The sequence below is a fragment of the Myxine glutinosa genome, chromosome 7 (genome assembly GCF_964187855.1).
Source record: "Myxine glutinosa chromosome 7, kmMyxGlut1.1, whole genome shotgun sequence".
NCBI lineage: Eukaryota > Metazoa > Chordata > Myxini > Myxiniformes > Myxinidae > Myxine > Myxine glutinosa.
Window position 1 is genome coordinate 39,203,085 of NC_136267.1, and position 23,728 is coordinate 39,226,812.

Consider the following 23,728-nt stretch of genomic DNA (forward strand, 5'->3'; position numbering starts at 1 on the left):
GGAACCCTATCGAATGCTTTCTCCAGATCAACAAACCCAAGAAACAACTTCTTCCTCTTCTCCATGTACTTCTCCTGCAACTGCCTCACAATAAAAAGCGTGTCTGTCGTTCCTCAGAAATGTAAAATTGTGAGGATTGTGAGGAAATTGTGAGGAACAGAAATGTAAAAATGAGGTGTGAGTGCATGCTTGTGCGTCGGTCGTTATCTCCATATGCGGGTTTCAGAAAGTGGAACAGAGACCTCCCAGAAGTATCTCAAAGTATCCACCCTCGTTACCCTGTGCTCGCGAAGCTAAAACAGGGTTGAGCATTCAGTTGCGTATGTGCTGTACGTGTGCCATACGCCGTACGTGTCTGCATTTTAAAAATTCATTTTCTCGGCAACCGTTGGTCCGATTGATACGAAATTTTACCATAGAAGCGCCTCCGCCTGTATAATTTTTTTATTCGTGATTATGGCGTCATAGGTCACTTGGTACGGACGCCATCTTGGAAAAACGTCACACCTCTATATCTCCCAAACCACTCAATGGAAAAAATTGAAACATGGCTCATTGTCAAGTACTCACCATGGAGAATAAGATATGTTAATGATGATGTCATCGGTGCCTTCGTTATGACGTCATAATTCAACAAGTGCTACACGTATCCAATCATTATGAATTTTTTTTCTCAGCAACTGTTGGTCTGATGGGCATGAAATTTTCACCAAAGGAGTGCCTCCTCATGTAGACTATTTTAATGATAATCATGACGTCATAGGTCATGTGGTACAGGCGCCATCTTGGAAAAACTTCACACCTCTATATCTCAATATCTCTGATGGTACAGGCACCATCTTCGCACCTCTATATCTTTGAAAAACCACTCCATTGAAAAAATTGAGACCTGGCTCATTGTCACAAACTCCACACGGGGAATAAGATATGTTAATGACGGTCATCGGTGTCTTCGTTATGATGTCATAATTCAACAAGTGCTACACGTATCTGATCATTGTGAAATTTTTTTTCAGCAACTGTTGGTCTGATGGACACAAAATTTTCACCGTAGGAGCGCCTCCTCATGTAGAATATTTTAATGATAATCATGACGTCATAGGTCATGTGATACTGTCGCTATCTTGGAAAAACCGAAAAATGTTGCACATCTATATCTCCAAAACCGCTGCTTGTAAAAAATTGAAACGTGGTTCATTGTAAATAACTCCATATAGGGAATAGGTGTTGTTAATGATGTCATTGGTGCTATAATTATGACGTCATAATTCGACAGGGACAATGCTTAGTCTGATCAGTTTGAAATTTATTGAGCGTGATCTATGCAACAATTATTTAGAGAATATACATTTATGATGTCATCGCTCACGTGGTCTGGCAGCCATATTGAAAGGAAAAAAAACATGTTCAAAAACAGAAGAGTTGGCTCACACCAAGTTGACTGCGCAGGGTAAGTAATCTATGAATACCATCTAGTTTCAGTAAGGGATCATGATTCATGGACTAAGCTGTGAAGTTTTCTTGTTACCTCCACCACTGAAGGTAGATTATGTTGTCTAATTTATTCATAGATCGATTTTATACGTTGATTGCGGATTATGTCCAAGTTAGCCATGCCCATTCCTGGTGAGGTGTTTTGAATTACGTGGTGGTGAGGTGTTTTGAATTACGTGGTGGTGAGGTGTTTTGAATTACATGGTGGTGAAATGTTTTGAATTACATGGTGGTGAGGTGTTTTGAATTACGTGGTGGTGAGGTGTTTTGAATTACGTGGTGGTAAGGTGTTTTGAATTACGTGGTGGTGAGGCGTTTCGAATTACGTGGTGGTGAGGTCTAATCGTCCCAAACTTCCAGTCTGCACCTACCCCTCCCGTATGTATGTGCTGAGGGGTTCTTTTTTGAATTTTATATATTTTTTCAACCTAAATTGCTTATAAAAATGTAATATCACAAACACCACAAACAAATTTGTGCAAAATAATTGTTTGTATTATGATTGGTGTAAATCATGACAACACAGCAACTCAGGTACAGTCATTATCCTCAGCTAAAATAAGCCCGTTCCTTAGTAACGATGCTAGTATATATATATATATAATATATATATATATATATATATATATATACATACATATATATATATATATATATATATATATACATACATATATATATATATATATATATATATATATATATATATATATATATATATATATATATATATATATATATATATATATATATATATATATATATATATATATAATTGTGGGAATACTTCCTCGGGGGGTAACTTTGCATTGTGTAGCGATAGTTATTTCCCTTCGTGCATGTATTAGCATAAGCGTGAGGTGCAAAGCCTATATCTATCTATAATTCCAGTAATCTCTGTCTGTACGTCTGTACGTCTGTACGTTTGTTTGTCTGTGACCGCTGTTTCTCGACAACCACGGGTCCGATATACTTTTAACTTGCCAGGTATATTGCTGGGGACCCGAGGATGTGCCTTTTCAAGGTTTCATATTAATCGGACAATTACTTACCGAGCTATGTCCAAAAAACGATTCAACCAATCAGAGAGCAGCGAACGATCGCGTGTGCCGAACGTGGCGGGCACACTCTGCCTCGGATGGCACATTTGAGAGCGTATTCATTTATTTCACGTTTGCAAACTATGTTGGCGTTAAACTATGTTTTACAACTAATAAAAACGAATTTGCGATTCATTCGCTTTCCTGCGCGTTTGTGCACGCGATGGCGATTTCTTTACCAAACTCCGGAAGCCGTTCGCTTTGGACCAAACCATTGCATGTAAATAGAGGGGGGGGATTGTCACCACTCGCAAGCCGTTCGCTTTGGACCAAACCATTTCATGTAAATAGAGGGGGGGGGATATAATGTTAGATATAGATATAGTACGGGCATGCCCTAGTATCAGAAAATGCATCATTATTTGTAAAGTAAGCTGCTGTCAGCCTTCCTCCCCAGAGTCTTCAACCACTTTCCCTTGTAACCTTTGAAAAGGTTTTATCCCTTTGTAATCTGTCCTATATGTTCTTTGTAAAGATTATCCAGGCGGCCAGCGTGAGTGTTGCTTTGAAAAGCTACCACCACCACCATCAAAAGAGGTGAGAGGTCATCATAGTATGCCCCACCCATCCCATGAACTGGGCCTGTGGGCCAATAACGTCACGGGCTGAACCGTGGGAGAAGGAAGTTGCTCCTGGACCTGGCGGGGAAAGCTGCACGCCATTTTCTGTTGTCTTCCGGCGGCATTAGACGTACCCTGCCTGCAGCATTTCCTCCCATCATAAGCCATGCCTCAAACATGCCTTCCCATCATGCCAGCTAGTGCTTGCGAGCAGGAACTGTTTCCCGCCAGGCCATGTTACACTTTGGGTCTTGCTGTGTCCTGTCGGATGCAGCCCCAGTATTTGTCTTGTCCAACTCTTCCTGTTTCTTCTTCATGGAATGTCTGAGGCCTTAAGGTTTTCAATAAGATAAGGAGCTACTGCTCATATGATGCTTGGGGCAAGCTGCATGGATTTAATAGCTCGGGACACATAGTTTTTGCATATAGGGGTATTATGTACAAATCGTTATTACTTCTCTGTATTCCCGCCCATTTTGCTTGTTTAAATACACTATTATATAATCACTTGGTCTCGGAGTGATTTTAGTTGTGTTTCATTGCAAGCCACAATGGCTATCAACATCCGTTAAAGGACATGTTGGGTTTGTAGCGATTTGTGCCAAGTACGAAACATACCTGCATCTGGACGACCACCTCTCCGGTCACTAATTTGGGATATCGGGCGCATGGTACAACCAGCACGTCGCTTGACTGGCTCGGCGTTCCATCTGAGCACAGTAACGCGGCAAGCAGGCCTGAGACCCTGTGCAGAGCACCAAAATCAGTTGGCTGGCACGACCGCTTTGATGCGGTTTGTCGAGATTCGGACCCCGGCAACCTGGACGAGTCTGGTGACCACAACAGTGTACATGTGTGTATGTATATCAAACGGTTTCTCCATTTAACATGCATGCACACACATACATACCTTTATAAGTAGAGATAAATGTATTCAATGTTTGGAAAAATAAAAATAGATTTTGGCCAATATTTTCCCAGTCCTGCTTCGGCTTTTCTCATCATTAGTTGATGCAGACTAAATGAGTGAGTGTGGGAATGAAGTGGGGAGTTGAATGATGATGGTAGTTATGAGGTCATTTAATTATGAGGGGCAAACGTTTCACCATCTTTTGCATATGTAATAAACAGATGGCCCATCAGCCTGATAAGAGTTTGGTTTCGCTCATTATTCTTATTGGCAAATTGATCAACAAGGTACAACCAGGAACCACCATCCAAAAGGAAGAGCATGTGCAGTGTCCATATGGATTTACCAAAATTTATATCGGAACCGGTCCAGCAAATTTCATATTGGAAGCAAATCAGAAAGCTATTGGATGGAGCCAAGGAGAGAAAAAGGAAAGGCCAGCAAAGATAAATACCTTTTACAGCTGCATATCAATAGCATAATGAGTGGATTATTAGTTACTAGCAACGGTACCTGCCCTATTGGCGGGTCTTCATTTGGGAGGCCCAAATGAAAAGGCAAAATATCAGAAATTGAAGGCTTTTTTATTTTAAACGATTTATATAAACATCCGTTATATCATATCACACGCAAATCATCAAAATCTAAACAGTATTTGTAGAATTTCAATAAAAGCCACATCACTGTTCATATCGGTAAATATTAATCCATCGTGTTTGGAAAAATTGGAAAAATAGGGAAAATAATATAGCCTATTTTACTACAGGGGGTCCCAGGATTACCCACCCAAAATTTTGTTGCAATCGGTTCAGCCGTTTTTGCGGTACCTGGGAACAGACAGACGAAAATTTGGTGAATTATAGTAACATTTTGTAGAATTTCAATAAAAGCCACATCACTGTTCATTTCGGTAAATAATATTCCATCGTGTTTGGAAAAACTGGAACATTGAAAAAATGGAAAAACAATATAGCCTATTTTACTCCAGGGGGTCCCAGGATTATCCACCCAAAATTTTGTTGCGATCGGTTGAGCTGTTTTTGCGGTACCTAGGGAACGGACAGACGAAAATTTGGTGAATTATAGTAAGATTACTCACATGAAGTATGAATAGAACCACATTTAGAGGCCATTTTTTCCCCACAGAGCAGGGGTTGGCCTTTTTCGGGCACCGTGGTCCCCTTTTTGGAGCAATGTTTTATGGCCGGATGCCCTTCCTGCCGCCAACCCTGTTGGTCGCCTCTTGCGACACGCAGGGAATTACCATTGAATTGGTACTCAATTTGCCGACCTCGGAAGGATGACAGGCTGAGTCAACCCTCCTGACGTTAATTCAGCGATCGACCGGAATTCGATCCTAGGATCCCAAGCCGGCACCCTAACCGCTAAGCCAACACCAGGCTACATGAAGTATGAATATGGTCAATTAATGATCTAAACAATAATAAAAGGCCTATCACACACGTGACCAGCGTTTGTTTATGATCAATGTACAAAGAGGCTCATTCTTTTATTTAATACTGTAATATGAGATGAGCAACAATTGGATGGATAGAAGAGTGAAGATAGATTTGGAGAAAATATGGAAGCGTCGCATGGAGAAGTGAGGTGCAGGATTGAGACAATCGTCTGAATAGTGAGAGATGGACAAAAGGAGGTGAACACGTGGACTTGGGGAGAAAGATGGAGTTGGTTTCAGGTGTGGGTTATTGCGCGTAACCTCTGCTCTGCGTGTGAAGCCTGCTTGGATTACGGGAAGGTTCACGTACAAATCATTCCTTAAATATATATGCCTTAATCCAAGGAATGTAGTGAGAAACTCGTGCGTAGACGCCTGGCTTGTAACTCTCCCCACAACCTTCACCAAAGCTCACCACACCGTGTACAGTGTGAATGTTGGTGTCGGACTTTGTGGTGAGGGGACCTCCTGAATCTCCCTGTGGGACAGACAGTGAACGGGTAAACGGGAGTAATGTTTAAAACATTCTGTAGAGTCTGCTGTGATGTCATTAAGGAATGTTCTGGAAAATGACAGAATGACAACGTCTCCCAAAGGAGGACCCTCAACCTCAGCAAGAAAGGAATTTAAATGACCCTCCACCTCCCTCAAGATGCATCAATGAGTGTAGGAAATATGTGAGGAAAGGATGGAAGTTATAAATGCGTGAGTGAAGCTCGGTGAACCTCACCTGACAAGAATCAACACCACCTTTCTCAAAGTTTCCGGCGCACAGCATGCTACTTGTGATTTTACCGTCGTATGCACGTGGTTCATTGCAGCGCTCGCGTCCAATCACTTTCACCTGCACTTCTTGCAGCACTTGAATACTTGCTGTTCACACGCACACACGTACAACACGCACAACCAGGAATCCTCCTTAGTTGGGCATTGTGCATAACAGGTCAACAGGGAGGCATTATTGCATAGCCGAGAGGTAACAACCTGCGTCACTGAAAACACCTTTTTGAAAATTGTCATGTGACCCTATGAGCTAGTATAATTCCATGTAGAATTTTGTAAATTGCGCATCTACACACCACACACACACACACACACACACACACACACACACACACACACACACACACACACACACACACACACACACACACACACGTTTATGGGGGGTAGGCAATGCAATACCTTAGTCCAGGTAGAATTGTATAGTATCGTGTGCTCCAAATGTCACGATGATGATGAAGAAGAACCCCCAAGTACCATAAGTAGGGATACGTTTAGACCGGAGGTTGTGTAAGAGTGTATCTTTGTCCCCATGACGAGAGGTGGAGTTATGTTAATTAGTTAGGGATTAATGGTAAATCCCCTGTATGTAATTTCCTCTGTACTTTTCCCCTTGTTCCTTATGACACACCACACCAGCCATGCACGCTAGACCTAAAATAAACATTAAATAAAATGACTGGAACAGGACATTGAACAATAACGCTGGCGCCGCCACCTGCTACATCGCAACATCAAGCAGGCAGGCGTGCGAGGCCTAGCCCCGAGGGGTGATGATTGGTCCGGTATTTTAGAGCGATGAGATATAGGAGCACGCATGGACATCGTCGGATGACGTAAGAGCCTTCGGAGCAAAAGACTGGAGTCCTGACATTTTGTCCTCTTGCGCCAGGGACATTGAAAGGGAACAGTCACAGTTATACTCTCTCTCTGCTTCGGGATTTCATTGCGAACAGTGACATTTTCCTGGTCTTGCGTTGGGACATTGGTGTCGTGCAGCCACACATTTCATTTCCTTTTCTTGGTCCGGCGATTGGTTGCGCTGAGAGACCACGGTGCTGTGTGGAGCAGACGACGAGGACGGGCGCGGGGTGCTCGCTTTGCGCTCAGTGGCTGGAGGAGCGAACTGCGCGCTAAGGCCTGTTCCCGCGCACGGACTTCGCGCCAACCAATGTGCTTTCCCGTGCAGGGATGCGATGGCCTGTGATGATCCGGGACGATCAAGGGGACCAGAGCTAAGTACACACACACACACACACACACACACACACACACATTTATTTTCCATTTATTTTTCCCCTTGTGTTGTATACGAGTCCGTCTGGAGGGTACCTTGATTAGGTATTTTAGTTTACCATGCATTCTTTTGTTAACAGCATTTCTTTCAACTAGGGCATGCCCGTACTATATCTATATCTAAAATTATATCCCCCCCCTCTATTTACATGAAATGGTTTGGTCCAAAGCGAACGGCTTGCGAGTGGTGACAATCCCCCCCCCTCTATTTACATGCAATGGTTTGGTCCAAAGCGAACGGCTTCCGGAGTTTGGTAAAGAAATCGCCATCGCGTGCACAAACGCGCAGGAAAGCGAATGAATCGCAAATTCGTTTTTATTAGTTGTAAAACATAGTTTAACGCCAACATAGTTTGCAAACGTGAAATAAATGAATACGCTCTCAAATGTGCCATCCGAGGCAGAGTGTGCCCGCCACGTTCGGCACACGCGATCGTTCGCTGCTCTCTGATTGGTTGAATCGTTTTTTGGACATAGCTCGGTAAGTAATTGTCCGATTAATATGAAACCTTGAAAAGGCACATCCTCGGGTCCCCAGCAATATACCTGGCAAGTTAAAAGTATATCGGACCCGTGGTTGTCGAGAAACAGCGGTCACAGACAAACGTACAAACGTACAGACAGAGATTACTGGAATTATAGATAGATAAAGCCGGTATTTTTACATTATAATTCCGTGTCGGTTGAATTAATTATCGCAGGGTTGAAGACGTCCAGTGGGGTCCGTGAAGGTAAGAGCTTCGCTACCCCCTCACTGCCCTCATCCCCCGCGCGTATTCACACTGCCATTGGATTGAACGCCTCGGAGTTTAAGCTCGATCGGCTAATCCGTCCCCAGGGGTATTCACCCCGGGAATGCAACAATATATACACAGACAGTACACACACACAGCTAAGTACACACTCGGTTAGGTATATACCTCTCCTGTGTGTATGTGTGTAAAAAAAAATTCAACTTCAACTGTTTATAAAAATGTAGTATCACCAATATTACAAATACATTTGTGTAAAAGAAATGTTTGTATTATGATTGGTGTAAATCATGAAAACACAGTAAATCACGTACAGTCATTATCCTCAGTTAAAACAAGACCTTTCCTCTATTGCGATGTGAGGCTTGTATTGTGTGAACATATATATATATATATATATATATATATATATATATATATATATATATATATATATATATATATATATATATACACACTAGCAGAGGTACCCGGCATTGCCGGGCGGGGGAGGAGGAGGGGAGGGAGAAGAGGAGGGGAGGGGAACAGGGGGGAGGGGGGGGGGGAGGGGAGGGTGTGGGGGTGCCCGGGGGAAGAAGGGCCCCTCCCCCTTCCCCTTCCCCTCCCCCCTTCACCTCCCCCTCCCCCCCCTTCCCCCTCCCCCCTTCCCCCTCCCCCCCTCCCCCCCCTTTCCCCTTCCCCCCTCCCCCCTCCCCCCCATTCCCCTCCCCTCCTCCTCCCCCTTAACACCAGGGGGGTTGACTCAGCCTGTCATCCTACCGAGGTCGGCAAATTGAGTACCAGTTCACTGGGAATTCCCTGTGTGCTGCAAGAGGCGCCTCACAGGGTTGGCGGCACGAACCCGGAAGTCAGAACTCATTGTCGTCAAATAAATGTAGCATGTATGTTTCACTCTCTGTTACATGCCGTTGGTCCCATGTCAATCGGATGAAGTTGAAAAATTAACATTACGAAGTTTCTCTGGGACGTACTGATTCCGAATAATGAAGTTGAAAAATTAACGTTCCGAAATACGCTAATTACGCTAACATAAGCGCTAGAGGGAGCGCTGCGCTCCCTCCCTTCGATTCCCTCCCTCTTCTGCTAGCGTTTCTGCGCTAATACGCTAATTTTAAAACCCGAAGTTTAAAAAAATTTAAGGTGTGCTGTAGTAGCTCTGAGACGTACTGATTCCGAATATGCCTTTGGTTCTTCTCTGCGATGAGTAGTTCTCGAGTTATAAGAGGACAAACAAACAAACATACTTTACTGCTTTATATATATAGAAGTTGGTACGATTCGGCCAAGGAATCCCAGAGATAATTGCAATTAAGTGAGCCGTGACGTCACGGAACGCGCCGCCGGTAATATATTATAATTTATGGTAATCTATGCAGCACGACATGGTCATCACGGAAAACAAGGCGCCTTTGCAGGCGCAAAACGGCTCTCCCAGGGTCAAACTCGGTATCGTTGTGAGCGCACGGTTCAGCCCTTCAAGAAAAAGTTTATTTTGTAAAAATCGAACCACGCGTTAAAAAGATATGACTGGTTTTGTTCGCCGGCACGTCGGCGCTCGAATCGGCTCGCGATAAAATGCAACACGTCCTTTGTCGGGGTCGTCTGAACCAACCACGGGGCCTAGAAGGCTGGGACTGGTCTCAAAGGTTAGGTCTCGATCATATCTCGTAATGCTGGAAGCTGCACGTCTCTGTGATAATCTTGTGGACCATGACAAGAGATCGTGCGAGTCGCTCGCAACGGCTTCAAGCACTTCCGCATTCGACCATTTCATGAACGCCATACGCCCCACCCATCAAAGCGCGTTCCGCCATTACGCTAACAGAAGCGCTGGCGCTGCGAAGCGCTAGAGGGAGCACTGCGCTCCCTCCCTTCGATTCCCTCCCTCTTAGTCCTTGAGCCAGACCAAAAGTAATGCTCCGGCGGGGGGAGTAATTCTCATTATGATTTTCCATTAGACCAATGTCTCAAGTGTCAGAAAAGGTGTGATGGACATCTGAGAACGGTAGCTTAGTGCCCGGATGGACGCCATCTTTGAAACCACCCAGCTCGAAAATGCCCATTTGGTGGGGTACATTGTTGCACGTGTATCTGGACTTCTATACTAGCTATCGATGTGCGGTTGACGACTAAATATACGTCCGATGTGTACCGTCTAAATAAAAAATAATATGAAGCATTTTGTTTTAGATTAATTATTATAAAAATCAATTATCGAAAAAAAATCATATATTTTTCAATATTTTATTATTAGACTTGTACTTTTTTTAGTGAAACAACACTGGTATGATTTTCCAAATTACGCATTGTGCTACACCGTTTATCTGTCTATAAAAATAACTCAAAAACTAAAACATATCATCCACCACGAGTTTACAACAAATAAATGTAAAGAGGCATAAAATGACTTAGGCCGCCGCTGGCATTATCTATTCTGACGATAACGCAAGTTAGGAATGTCGTACGGAGAGGATTTTAACACCATACGATATCTAATAAGCAGGCGGAAATTGTTACATAGGAAATCTGCACTTTGGTGGCCATCTTGGATTTCAAAATGGCCGCCAATTATATTAATTATTCATTACTAGAGTTTGGAAAGACGTATGGAGCTGATTTTAACACCATACGATGTATATTCCTAATAAGCAAGCGGAGGTATCATTGAACATGTCATGTTTTAGTCAAATAACACCGGTATGATCTTCCAAATTATACATTTTGCTAAACCGTTTATCTGTCTATAAAGATTTTCAGGCAATTTGGCCTGCATTATAATAGAGAACAACATATGCTATACAATATACAGTGCACACAAAGTTAATCATCAGAGTCGCCATCAGAGTCATTGGCATCCTGAGCCACAATAGCATCATCCTGCACCATGTTGGAGCATCCCTGCAGCTTACACACAACAGTGCACTTCAACCCATTCAGTATGCAGGAGCAATCTGACGGTCGACACGTCCTTCTGCATGTGCATGAGATGAGATTCAAGACGACATCTGGAGCTGGTAGACCCGCCATCCATCGGATTGTGAGCGAACCGCCATCATCGAGTTCCCAACCATGTCCTGCTGATGGTGTTGGGACGTCTGGTAGGTTTTCAAGGCTGCGTCGCCAGATAGCCGCCTGATAGTTGGCCCTAAGCGTATGCTGCATCAAGGAGTCTTCACAAGGCGGCAATTGTCCAGATTCGATCTGGCCCTTCTTTGCACAGAACATGTGATAACGGAGCGAATTAACACCGACGATCTTCGTGTTCTTGGCGTACAGCTGACACGTGAAGGCCTGAATGCTATTGAAGACGTCTGTTGGTACATTCCACGAAGATCCCAGATCTGTGAATGCTTGAAGATACAGCTCATTCGCTTGCACAAGCTTCAAAGCCTTTATCTTTCCTTGGCTAGCCAGAGCACTCACAGTGTCACACCCGCTCCATGCATGAAGCCCTGGCAATGCACTGCAAACTCCAGACCCCAATACCGCAGCCAACTTTCCAACGTCGATCATTCTGACTCGAACCTTTGTTCCTCGTCTGATGAAGAGCTGACTATCGATGGTTCTGCTGAGATGAAGACTGATGATCAGAACGTCGGTGTCATCTGCCACTAAGATGATCGTCTTGTAGTGGGTAGCGGCGTGCTTTGCGTGGAGAAACATACGCGTGTCTGCTTCCTCGTGGCTACATTCGAGTGCTTGCACCAACTTCCACCTATCGCGGGTCAGTACCAGACATTTTTCACCACAGGTGACATACAGTGTTCTGTTGCCTAGCTTTTCGCGATTTGTTTCATGTTTCCACGACTCCGCCAGAAACACAACCAGTTTCTCCTTTGTCTGGCTGCAAGCAAGGAGACGCCGCCAGTTCATGATTTTGTGTGCGGGTCTGATCTCGCTGAAACTGATGCCTTCATTTGAACCGCGGTTCACACGCTCAGCTGCTTTGATGGATTCTTCTGTGTATGTGTCAAAGACAACATTGATGCGCTCACTGCCTTGACCAGCGTGAAGCGCTGCAGCAAGGATGCGGTCAGATAGTTCTTCGAACGTGTCGTTCTCGCCATGCATCTTTTGTATGAGAGCCATCGCATCAATTATTGTTGCACTTCGCTTGTCAACATTCTCGGCTGGTTCCACAAGACCTTCCATGTGTTTCGCAAGTGCAGCTTTGTTCGTTTTTTTCATTGACCCTTTCACGCTCAAGCTGAAGTGATGACATGATGTTCAGAGCTTCTCTGAGGATTTCTTGCACTGTTGCCATATCTGTGGCAGGCGCGTTTATAGTCGGCAGGTAGCCAACTACATCTTCCGTCACCTGAACACGATCTCTAGTCATGATGTTGAAACCAGTCCACGAACTGATTGTCTGGTCGCATGGTTCCAGCATGCGAGTCATAATCCATACGTGATTTCGGCGCTGCGCAAGGGATGTTGCGCCTGCAAGAGTGTCAGAAAGATCTGCAGGCTTGATTGCAGGTGGGCCCTCTCGTTTCCCACCGCTGTATATTGGAACTAAATCGCTGGATGACGGGATAGATCGCTTCTTATCTGCTTTGGATACTGCCGATGGAGGTTGGGGCGGCAAACACGACTGCGACTTCGGTTGGACGATGATACCGTTGACGCGATGCGATGTTCCGCCACCACTCAGCGATTCCTCCAGCCTGTCGATGTTATCGAATGCTAATACAGTCGGGACCGAAGGGTGCACATGTGACGGAAGTGGTACTGTATCTTTCTCCACACTTGCTAATTTGTCTATGCATAGCGCTGTCTCGATTTCTTCCAGAACTGTGTACGAACATCCGTGCCCGAGTCGATTCAATATTCTGATGACCTCTGTATTACCGGTGAGCGTTTCATGACCCACGGAAGTAGGACATGCTTCGATGTTCTGATGGTACCCCCGGTGTACAGCATTGATGATATCTTGAGCCATCGACCATACCAGTGTGTCGGCACGCGCAGAGCTACCCCCACTCCCGCAAATCAAAGTATGCAGAAATACACGAAGAGAATCTGGTATCTTCACGTAATCTGAAGTGAGTTCTGCTGGCTGAGGCGGCCAACGTTCATTGTAATGAGCATCTTTGATCTGGTGTCGCAGTGAAGTAGCTGCACGCACAATGTTACTTTCACCGTCCGTTCGTTCAAATGCTTTCACTTCTGCTTTCAGGTTACGCACTCTGCAGCAATCTCTCGCTTTGTCAGATTATCGGGCATCAAGTATACACGGTGTTTCACATTGAAGAAGATGAGCGATTCTCCAAACTCTCTTTGTAATGTGCGCTGCAGATTCTTCTTGATGGAGTCACGAACATCAACTGAAAATGTATCTGAAGACAGGATATCTGTTGCAACATCAACTATTGGAACAATCCTCGGGTTCAAGAACAAGTCAGTGCGAATGAAATTGAATATACATCGTATCATTTCTTTTTTCTCGATATTATCTTCAATGTCAGTTTCTACAATGAGGTTTTTGGGGCCGTGTGTAGTTTCTATAGCAGGAGAAGTGGTAGTGAGCCTCAGCTGCAACCATATCTCGTGTAGTCAATGCCAAAACTCTCTCATCATTGCGAGCTGTCGCAGCATCTCTTATTGTCTTATCTGCTCGAAGTTCAACAGCCAAGACAACTGTTTCACGGGTACGACTGCCTTTTATGAATTTTGAAGCACGCTGGCAAAAAATGCATTTATCATCGTAGACCGTTGAAGTTGATCCTGTCTCTTCCCGTGATGATCGCCGTCGCACCGCATCGCCAGTATCAACTGAAGAACTTCTAGCTGCATTGGTCAAAGTAGCTAGGTGGTTTTTGTGAGTGAAGTCTGATCTACAAGCCCTATGGTATAATATTGGAATATTAGGAAGTTCAACTGCGCCTTCTTGGACTAGCTTTAGAATTGGATAAAAGTTTCTAACTGCGGCTGCGTCACACAATGTCTTCCAAGAACTGTTGCCCGCTGCCTTGCTTAGTTCAGAGAGTGGCGACTTCTTGCTGCACAGGATGCACGTTCCGGACTCAGGTTCAATCTTCGCCCGTTTCGCCTCGACACCGGCCATCTCAGCTGAAAGAACAAAAAGACTGACGTTAGATTACTCCGATATCCGAAAAGCTCGCCAGCTTACATAGACATACTCATCCAAGTCAGTGAACATGTTAGATGGCGCCACAATACAACTCTATAATAGAGTTGTATGTGGCGCCATCTAACATGTTCACTTTTAGTTCTTAAGCCACCCACCCCCCCCCCCCCCGCCCCTCAGAAATTAATCAGGTCACCGCAACAAATCTCAGACTGAGATATAGAATATAGAATATAGATATAGAATAGACTGACGTCACTTTCGGCACTGGGTTCTGTGGGTTGATAATTATCGGCGGGAAATTCCAACTGACATAGTTTCGGTTTGTGGAAAGTGCATGCCTTTTCATATATTTTTTGTGTAAACTCGTGGTGGATGATATGTTTTAGTTTTTGAGTTATTTTTATAGACAGATAAACGGTGTAGCACAATGCGTAATTTGGAAAATCATACCAGTGTTGTTTCACTAAAAAAAGTACAAGTCTAATAATAAAATATTGAAAAATATATGATTTTTTTTCGATAATTGATTTTTATAATAATTAATCTAAAACAAAATGCTTCATATTATTTTTTATTTAGACGGTACACATCGGACGTATATTTAGTCGTCAACCACACATCGATAGCTAGTATAGAAGTCCAGATACACGTGCAACAATGTACCCCACCAAATGGGCATTTTCGAGCTGGGTGGTTTCAAAGATGGCGTCCATCCGGGCACTAAGCTACCGTTCTCAGATGTCCATCACACCTTTTCTGACACTTGAGACATTGGTCTAATGGAAAATCATAATGAGAATTACTCCCCCCGCCGGAGCATTCACTTCAAAATATGGCCGGTTGGCTCAAGGACTATCTTCTGCTAGTGCTTCTGCGCTAATACGCTAATTTTAAAACCCGAATTTTTTTAAAATTTAAGGTGTGCTGTAGTTGCTCTGAGACATAATGATTCCGAATATGCCTTTGGTTTTTCTCTGCGATGAGTAGTTCTCGAGTTATAAGAGGACAAACAAACAAACATACTTTACTGCTTTATATATACAGTATACGTATATTTTTATATATATATATATATATATATATATATATATATATATATATATATATATATATATATATATATATATATATATATATATATATATATATATATATATACACAGTCATCCCTCGCTATATCGCGCTTCACTTTTCGCGGCTTCGGTACATCGCGGGTTTTTCTCGCTAGTATATGTAAAATTATATATCGGATTTTTCATTACATCGCGGGATTCTGCGGCCTATAGGTATTTTTATTTTTTTCGATTTTAATTATTTTTGCGGTAAAATAAGCATTTTCTAGCCTAAAAAATTAATAATAATAAAAATAAAAATATAACACATTAATTAAAACCTATATTAAAAGAATATTACAGTAAATCGAAATAAAATACGCATTATAAATGAGTAGACAAAGAATCACGCGTGTGGAAAACCAAGCTTGGGTTGCTTGCGCTCGTTTGCCCAGATGATTTCGTACGTGGCACACTATTGGCAGATGGATGAGATGCGACCAATCAGAGCACGCTGTTCAGTATCCTGCGGTGTTGTGTTTTTGTGCATTTTGTGTAAAATTGTGAAGTTGTTTCAAGCCATACGATGACGGGTAAACGTTCTGCGTCTTCTAAGGGTTCTGGCACTGAACCTAAGCGCCAGAGGAAGATGCTTAATATCGTAGAGAAGGTGAAACTCCTCGACATGTTAAAGGAAGGGAGAAGCTTTGCGGCTGTAGGCCGCCATTACGGGCTCAATGAATCTACGGTCCGGTACATTAAGAAGGATGAAAAGAATATAAGGGCGACGGCAGCAGTGTCCTTTAACCAGACAGCGAAAAGGGTGGAAACTTCACGCAATAAGGCCATTGTAAGGATGGAGTCTGCATTGGCCCTTTGGATCAATGACTGCAGGAAGAAGAATATCCCACTGGATACCAACGTTATCCGTGAGAAGGCCAGGCAGCTTTACGCCAAGTTTGCTGAAGGCGCTGGCGACGACGACCCCGAATCCGAACCATCGACCGCATCTCCCACCAAACCAACCAAATTCGATGCCAGCAAGGGCTGGTTTGAAAAATTTCAAAAACGATTTAAGCTAAAGAGCGTGGTCCTGCATGGAGAAGCTGCTTCTGCTGATAAAGCCGCCGCCGAGGGGTACGTGAACGAGACGTTCAGGACGATCATCGAGGAAGGGGGTTATAAGCCTGAACAAGTTTTTAATATGGATGAGACAGCCTTATTTTGGAAACGGATGCCGTCTCGCACTTTCATCATGATCGAGGAAGCCAGAGCCCCTGGATTTAAGGCCCACAAAGATCGGGTGACTTTAGTAATGTGTGGGAATGCTGCGGGCTTTATGATAAAGCCTGGTCTTATTTATAAGTCCAAAAACCCAAGGGTCCTCAAAAACAAAAATAAGAACCTGCTGCCAGTGTATTGGATGCACAACCAGAAGTCCTGGATTACGAAACTCCTCACATCGGATTGGTTCCACCAGTGCTTCATTCCCGAGGTCAAGCTTTATCTCGCAGAAAAAGGACCCGAGTTCAAAGTGCTGTTGCTCATGGATAATGCAGGAGGTCACGCGCTCGACCTGTCGTATGATGGCGTACAAATAGAGTTCTTACCGCCAAACACCCTGGTGTTGTTTACCAGGCACTCTGCAGTTTAAACCCTGGTGTTGGGCTAGCGGCTAGGGTGCCGGCTTAGGATCCTAGAATCCTGGGTTCGAATCCCGGTCGATTGCTGAAGTAACGTCAGGGGGGTTGACTCAGCCTGTCATCCTTCCGAGGTCGGCTAATTGAGTACCAGTTCACTGGTAATTCCCTATGTGTCGCAAGAGGCGACTAACAGGGTTGGCGGCAGGAAGGGCATCCGGCCGTAAAACATTGTTTCAAAAAGGGGACCAACAAAAACAACAACAACCACGGTGCCCGAAAAAGGCCAACCCCTGCTTTGCGGGGAAAAATTGCCTCTAAAGGTGGTTATTTTTTTATATTATAAACACCACATCGCTGATACAGCCCATGGATCAAGGCGTCATTCGCGCATTTAAGGCACTTTATACGCGAAACACCCTGCAGCACCTGGTCGAGGCTATGGAGTCGGACGAAAACTTCTCGCTGAAGGCGTACTGGCGTGAGTACACCATTGCAACGTGTCTGCAAAATATTCAGATGGCCATAAAGGAGATGAAGACAGAAACTTTGAATGCCTGCTGGAAAAAATTGTGGCCAGAAGTAGTCCACGATTACGTGTACAAGGGTTTCTCTCCTGACGAAGTCCACCACTCTGCAGTAGATAAGGCAGTGAAGCTGGCAAAATTACTAGGAGATGGCTTCAACGATATGACTCCCGATAACGTTGAGGAACTGCTCGAGACCCACTCAGATCTGTTAACGGACGAAGACCTGGCGGAGATGACGAAGTCAGCAAGTGAGGAAGAAGAAGAGGAAGAAGAGGGTCCAGGGGATGAAGACGAAGAAGGCCTATCACTGGAACGCCTCACAACCCTAGTGAGAATGGCAAAATAACTTAAGGAAAGGGCTGAAGAATGGGACCCCCAGATGATTCGTTCGTTGAAGTTCAGAAATGTAATCGACGGAGGCATTGAAGTCTATAAAAACCTCCTCGCCCAGAAGAAAAGGCAGCGCCAGCAACTGCCCATCACTATGTTCCTCACCCGAAAAAAGAAAGAAGACACGCCTACGTCTTCAGCACGAAAAGAAGTTCCGGACGACGACGAAGATACTGCACCACCTGACGAGGCGCCTGCTGAAGTGGCGCCTTCAGAAGAGCTGTAATGCTCTTCTTTGCTGTGCAGTACAGTAAAAACTATTATTGATATACTTACCCAGTATCTATTACAGTATTTTCAAATATACTTTACAGCTATATATACACGTACAAATATTTTTCTAATACGTAAGGATGGGTCTCAAAAGTGTGTTTAAGAGTGTAGAAAGGGTTTATAAGAGCGTGGGAAAGGTTTATAAGAGTATGGGGAGGGTTTTTAAAGGCTTAAAATATATAAAAATAATAAAATTAATATATGGTTTCTACTTCGCGGATTTTCACCTATCACGGGGGGTTCTGGAACGTAACCCCCGCGATAAACGAGGGATGACTATATATATATATATATATATATATTGTTGCAGTTTTTAGAACCTTCACATGAAATTTAGTATTAAATTTCCTTATAAATAACCCCTGTGACATTTCCCCTTAATTGGCTGTTAATTGAAATAATCGCACCTTAGCTAGTCCATGTACAAGCACGTAGCAAATCGTAGGACCTCTCTATAGTTATATCGTTATTCTGTGTTTCAGTTAAGGCTATGTTCCCACTAGTCGATCTTACGTTGCACCAAATCAAATAAGATAGATCCCCTTTTCAATAGCCCCAAAACTACATTGCCAGCAGCGTTCGCCTACATTGCCAGCAGCATTCGCCTCCATTACGCACGCGGTCCTCTTGGAGAAGAAGGGGGGAGGAGTCAGCCAAGCGCCAGGAACAAGGCGTGGCTCTGCCAGCGCCTCATCAAGGGGCGGGACCGGTGAGCCCTCGCGACCAACCAAGGCCGAGGCGAGCTCACCGGTGGGCGTTTCCAAAAGGCAGGCGGCTTGATCACACCAGGCGCAATATAAGCGCACACGCAAGCCTATTCAAGAGAGATGCGTGATCCAGCTGAACCGGAGAAGAGAGAAAAACGTGAGGGGGTGCTGATATTGCGGCAATAAACCGAGACCCTCTGGGGCCCTATTGTCGCCGGTTGTGAAGACGCAGAGCTGCCGGCTGCTGTTCGCTCCGAGCACGGAGCGTGAACTTCAATGCTTACCGCTGCCTGGATCCTTCTCCCCCTGACGCATCCTTACCATCGGCCTGGACCATTCGCTCCCTGAGCCATTCCTGCCTGCAATTTGCCTTTGTCGTGTAAGTCCGTGGTCTGTCCTTTGTGTTGTCTGGGTATAAGTTAAGTTTGTTTAAGGAATTGCTCTGTGTCCTTCTGCTCCTTCCATTTCTTGTATATTCTCGCCCCTTTCATTTCCTCTTGTAGATAGAAGCCAAACAGTTCAATGTTGGTTTCATCAGACCACAGAATCTTGTTTCTCACAGTCTGAGAGTCCTTTAGGTGCTTTTTTGCAAACTCCAAGCGGGCTTTCATGTGTCTTTCACTGAGGAGAGGCTTCCGTCTGCCCACTCTGCCATAAAGCCCAGATCGGTGGAGTGTTGCAGTGATGGTTGTCCTTCTGGAAGTTTCTCCCATCTCCACACTGGATCTCTGGAGCTCAGCCAGAGTGACTATCGGGTTCTTGGTCACCTCTCTTACCAAGGCCCTTCTCCCCCGATTGCTCAGTTTGGCCAGGCGGCCAGCTCTAGGAAGAGTCCTGGTTGTTCCAAACTTCTTCCATTTAAGAATTATGGAGGCCACTGTGCTCTTGGGAACCTTCAATGCAGCAGAACCTTTTTTGTAGGCTTCCCCAGATCTGTGCCTCGACACAATCCTGTCTCTGAGCTCTGCAGGCAGTTCCTTCGACCTCATGGCTTGGTTTTTGTTCTGATATGCATTGTCAGCTGAGACCTTACATAGACAGGCGTGTGCCTTTCCAAATAATGTCCAATCAATTGAATTTAACACAGGTGGACTCCAATCAAGGTGTAGAAACATCTCAAAGATGATCAAGAGAAATGGGAGGCACTTGAGCTAAATTTCAAGTGTCATAGCAAAGGGTCTGAATACTTATGTCAATGTGATATTTCAGTTTTTTCTTTTTAATAAATTTGCAAAACTTTCTAAAATCCTGTTTTCTCTTCGTCATTATGGGGTATTGAGTGTAGATTGATGAGGGAAAAAATGAATTTAAACGATTTCAGCATGAGGCTGCAACATAACAAAATGTGAAAAAAGTGAAGGGGTCTGAATATTTTCTGAATGCACTGTAAAACCCCATAATGTCAAGGTGTAATTTTTTTTTAAACTTTTACAAAATAATTAAAAATGAAATGCAGAAATATCTAATTTACATAAGTATTCAACCACCTGAGTCAATACTTGGTAGAAGCGCTTTTGGCAGTGATTACAGCCTCGAGTCTTCTTGGGTGTGTCTGTATCAGCTTTGCACATCCAGATTTGGGGAGTTCCTCCCATTCTTCCTTGCAGATTTGCTCAAGCTCTGTAAAGTTGGATGAGGAACGTCGATGAACAGCAATCTTCAAGTCTTTCCACAGATTCTCAATGGGATTCACGTCTGGGCTTTCGCTGGGCCACTCAAGGACTTTCATGTTCTTGTCATTCCAGTGTTGCTTTGGCTGTATGCTTGGGGTCATTGTCCTGTTGGAACATAAATATTCGCCACAGTCTAAGGTCCTTTGTACTCTGAAGCAGGTTCTCCTCAAGGATTTGCCAGTATTTGGCTCCATTCATTGCTCCCTATATCCTTACAAGTCTCACAGTCCCTGCGACTGAAAAGCATCCCCATAGCATGATGCTGCCATCACCATGCTTCACAGTAGGGATGGTATTAGATGGGTGACGGAGCGCTTTGCATTCAGGGCACAGAATTTATTTGTATCGTCAGACCACAGAATATTTAGCCTCATGCTCTCAGTGTCGTTCACGTGCCTTTTTGTCACCGGTGGGGGGGGGGGGGGGAGGGGGGGTTGGGGAAGGGGGTGACAGGGGTGCTATCATGTGCCTTTTTTCTCAGGAGTGGCTTCCATCTGGCCATTCTCCCATAAAGCCTCGAATTATGAAGTGCTGCAGAGACTGCTGTCCTTCCGCCAGCTGCAGAATGAATGACTGCCAGGTGTAGAATGCTTATTGAGTCAGACATTTCAGCTTTTCATTTTTAGTTGATTTGTAAAAAAATTCTAAAATATAACATCCCATTTTGTCATTATGGGGTATTATGTGTAGATCGGTGACATAAAAAATCTCAGTTTAATCTATTTTAAATTAAAGCTGTAACACAACAAAATGTGAAAAAGGTCACGAGGTGTAAATACTTTCTGAAGGCATTTGTATGTATTTACATCAATGTGAGTATATATTTTTTGTTTTTGTATACAAGATCAAGGCTCGTGCAAGAGCTAACATTAATCACAAAAAGACAAACTGACACATAAAACATAAAATAAGGGAGCGGGAGACAAGATGGGGAGAGAGAGGGAAGCACACAAGTACAACAGCAGAGAACAGGGACATCGGGAGATCTGTGGGAGGGAGAGGGTTTGGGGGGAGGAGGCAGGGGAAGGGGGAGGGAGGGGGTGGGAGAGGTATAAAACACATGAACACTGCCAGGACTTCCAGGAAAGAAGTCGGTATTTCAAAAAGGTGGATCTGGGGTGAATTAACGGGGGTAGAAAAGATCAAGGTTTTGGATGGGGGAAGACAAGAGATGGTGGTTAACAGCTGTTTTAAAGACCTGGAGGGAGGAGTGGGATTGAAGAGAGTGAGGGAGTTTGTTCCAGAGGCGGGAGAAAAGGGGAATGAAAGAGTGAAGGTGAATAGAGAGTAAGCCATTACATTAATTAGCCTGCCATTACACTATGCCAATGCACCTGAAGGAGAGCCAATTGTGTGGCAATTGTGTATCAAAATGTAATGAAATCATGTTTCACACACGTGAATTTTGCGGTAATACAGGCAACAATAACTGACCAACAACAACATGCATTTTAAGGCCATTCCCCCTGCTAGAGCGGGGGTTAGCCTTGCGGGCCCCATGACAATCTTCTCCGTTTTGCCCTATTTTCTGCATCTCTCCTTGTTAACCCCCTTGCCCGCATTTCTTCTTCCACCATCTTTAGCCAGGTCTTTCTCGGTCTTCCCTGTCCTCTACTTCCTTCTACATTCATTTCCATCACTCTTCTCAACCAGCCACTTTCATCCTTCCTCAACACATGACCAAACCATCTCAACCTTTTTCTCTTCACAGCATCAATCACAGGCACTATTCCCATCATGTTTCGCAATTCATCATTTGTCTTCCGCTCTCTCAACGATACTCGACACATCCACCGAACCATTCGCATTTCCACCCTTTCCAGCCTTCGTTGCTGCTCTCCGTTCATTACCCATGTCTCGCTCCCATAAATCATAACACTTCTCACACATGCAGCATACACACCTTTCCCTTCAGCTTCAACGACACTCCCCTCCTCGTCAGCACGCCACTCAGTTCCCGAAACCTCTTCCATGCACATCTCACTCTCGCAACCGTTGCTGAGTCTGATCCACCTTCTCCATTCAGCATGTTTCCTAGGTAACCTTTGTGTCCCGGAGGTCCCCCCCTATCTCGCCTACGCACCAGCAGGTAGTCAACGGTTGTCGTCGACCCACCTGACGTGTATGTAACAAGCTCATTATCCTCTTTCTGGAACTGAGTATTACAAATCAGCAAACTCCAAAATCCTTTCACCTTCTCCATTTCTCACACCATATCCGAAACCCCCATGAACTCCCCCAAAACCGTCCATACTCCTTCCCACATGTCCATTTAGGTCTCCTCCTACCACAACAACCTTTCTCATCTTTCACGTTTTCCATCAGCTTCTCTATCGCACACCAGAACTTGTCCTTCTCTACATCGCTTCGACCAACCTGCGGAGCATATCCCGAGATGACGTTCACCAAGAGCTTTCCCATCATCATTTTCACCATCATCAACCTATCACTCACTCTAGTCACACTCACCACACTGTCTACAAACTCCTCAGAAAACAGGACACCAACACCATTCACGCCCTCCGGGCACCCTTGCCACACAAACTTGTATTTCTGTCCCTGCCTACCCTTCACCATTTTCACACCACTTCCCTTCCATCTCGTCTCTTGCACACAACATATGTCCACTCTTCTTGTGACCAATACTTCCACCACTTCTCCTGATCTCCCTGTCATTGTCCCTACATCCCATGTCCCAAACCTCACAAACCGATCTCCACTTCGGGCATCAGACGTTTCGTCGTCATAAATGGAGTGATTTCCACCCTTGCTTCGATCGGGTTCCCCACCTTGAGTTTTGACGAGAGGGAGTGGGGTCCCCCACGGGGTACTTCGGGCTGTACCCTGCCCATATGTAGTTGTAATTGTCATGGTTCTCTTTTTGAGGCAATGTTTTTATGGCCGGATGCCCTTCCTGACGCCAACCCTTTTCGTCGCCTCTTACGACACGCAGGGATACGGTGTACCTATTCTAAACAGGGGTACACACCACACCGCAACAATAACTGACCATAT

General features: G+C 44.4%; 1 protein-coding gene across 2 annotated transcripts in view; it reads right to left on the reverse strand.

The window, feature by feature from the left end:
- Positions 1 to 4,629: 4,629 nt before the first annotated feature.
- The window catches only part of LOC137431139 (factor VII-activating protease-like), a 151,543-nt gene continuing 132,444 nt past the window's right edge, over positions 4,630 to 23,728 (reverse strand). For both annotated transcript variants that reach the window (XM_068122118.2, XM_078781531.1), the window contains 2 exons: positions 6,254 to 6,396; positions 4,630 to 6,001 (listed from right to left, as the gene is read on the reverse strand). In XM_068122118.2, coding sequence (XP_067978219.2) covers positions 5,837 to 6,001; positions 6,254 to 6,396 — 308 coding nt within the window. In that variant the 3' untranslated portion in view covers positions 4,630 to 5,836. The remainder of the gene's footprint in view (positions 6,002 to 6,253; positions 6,397 to 23,728) is intronic.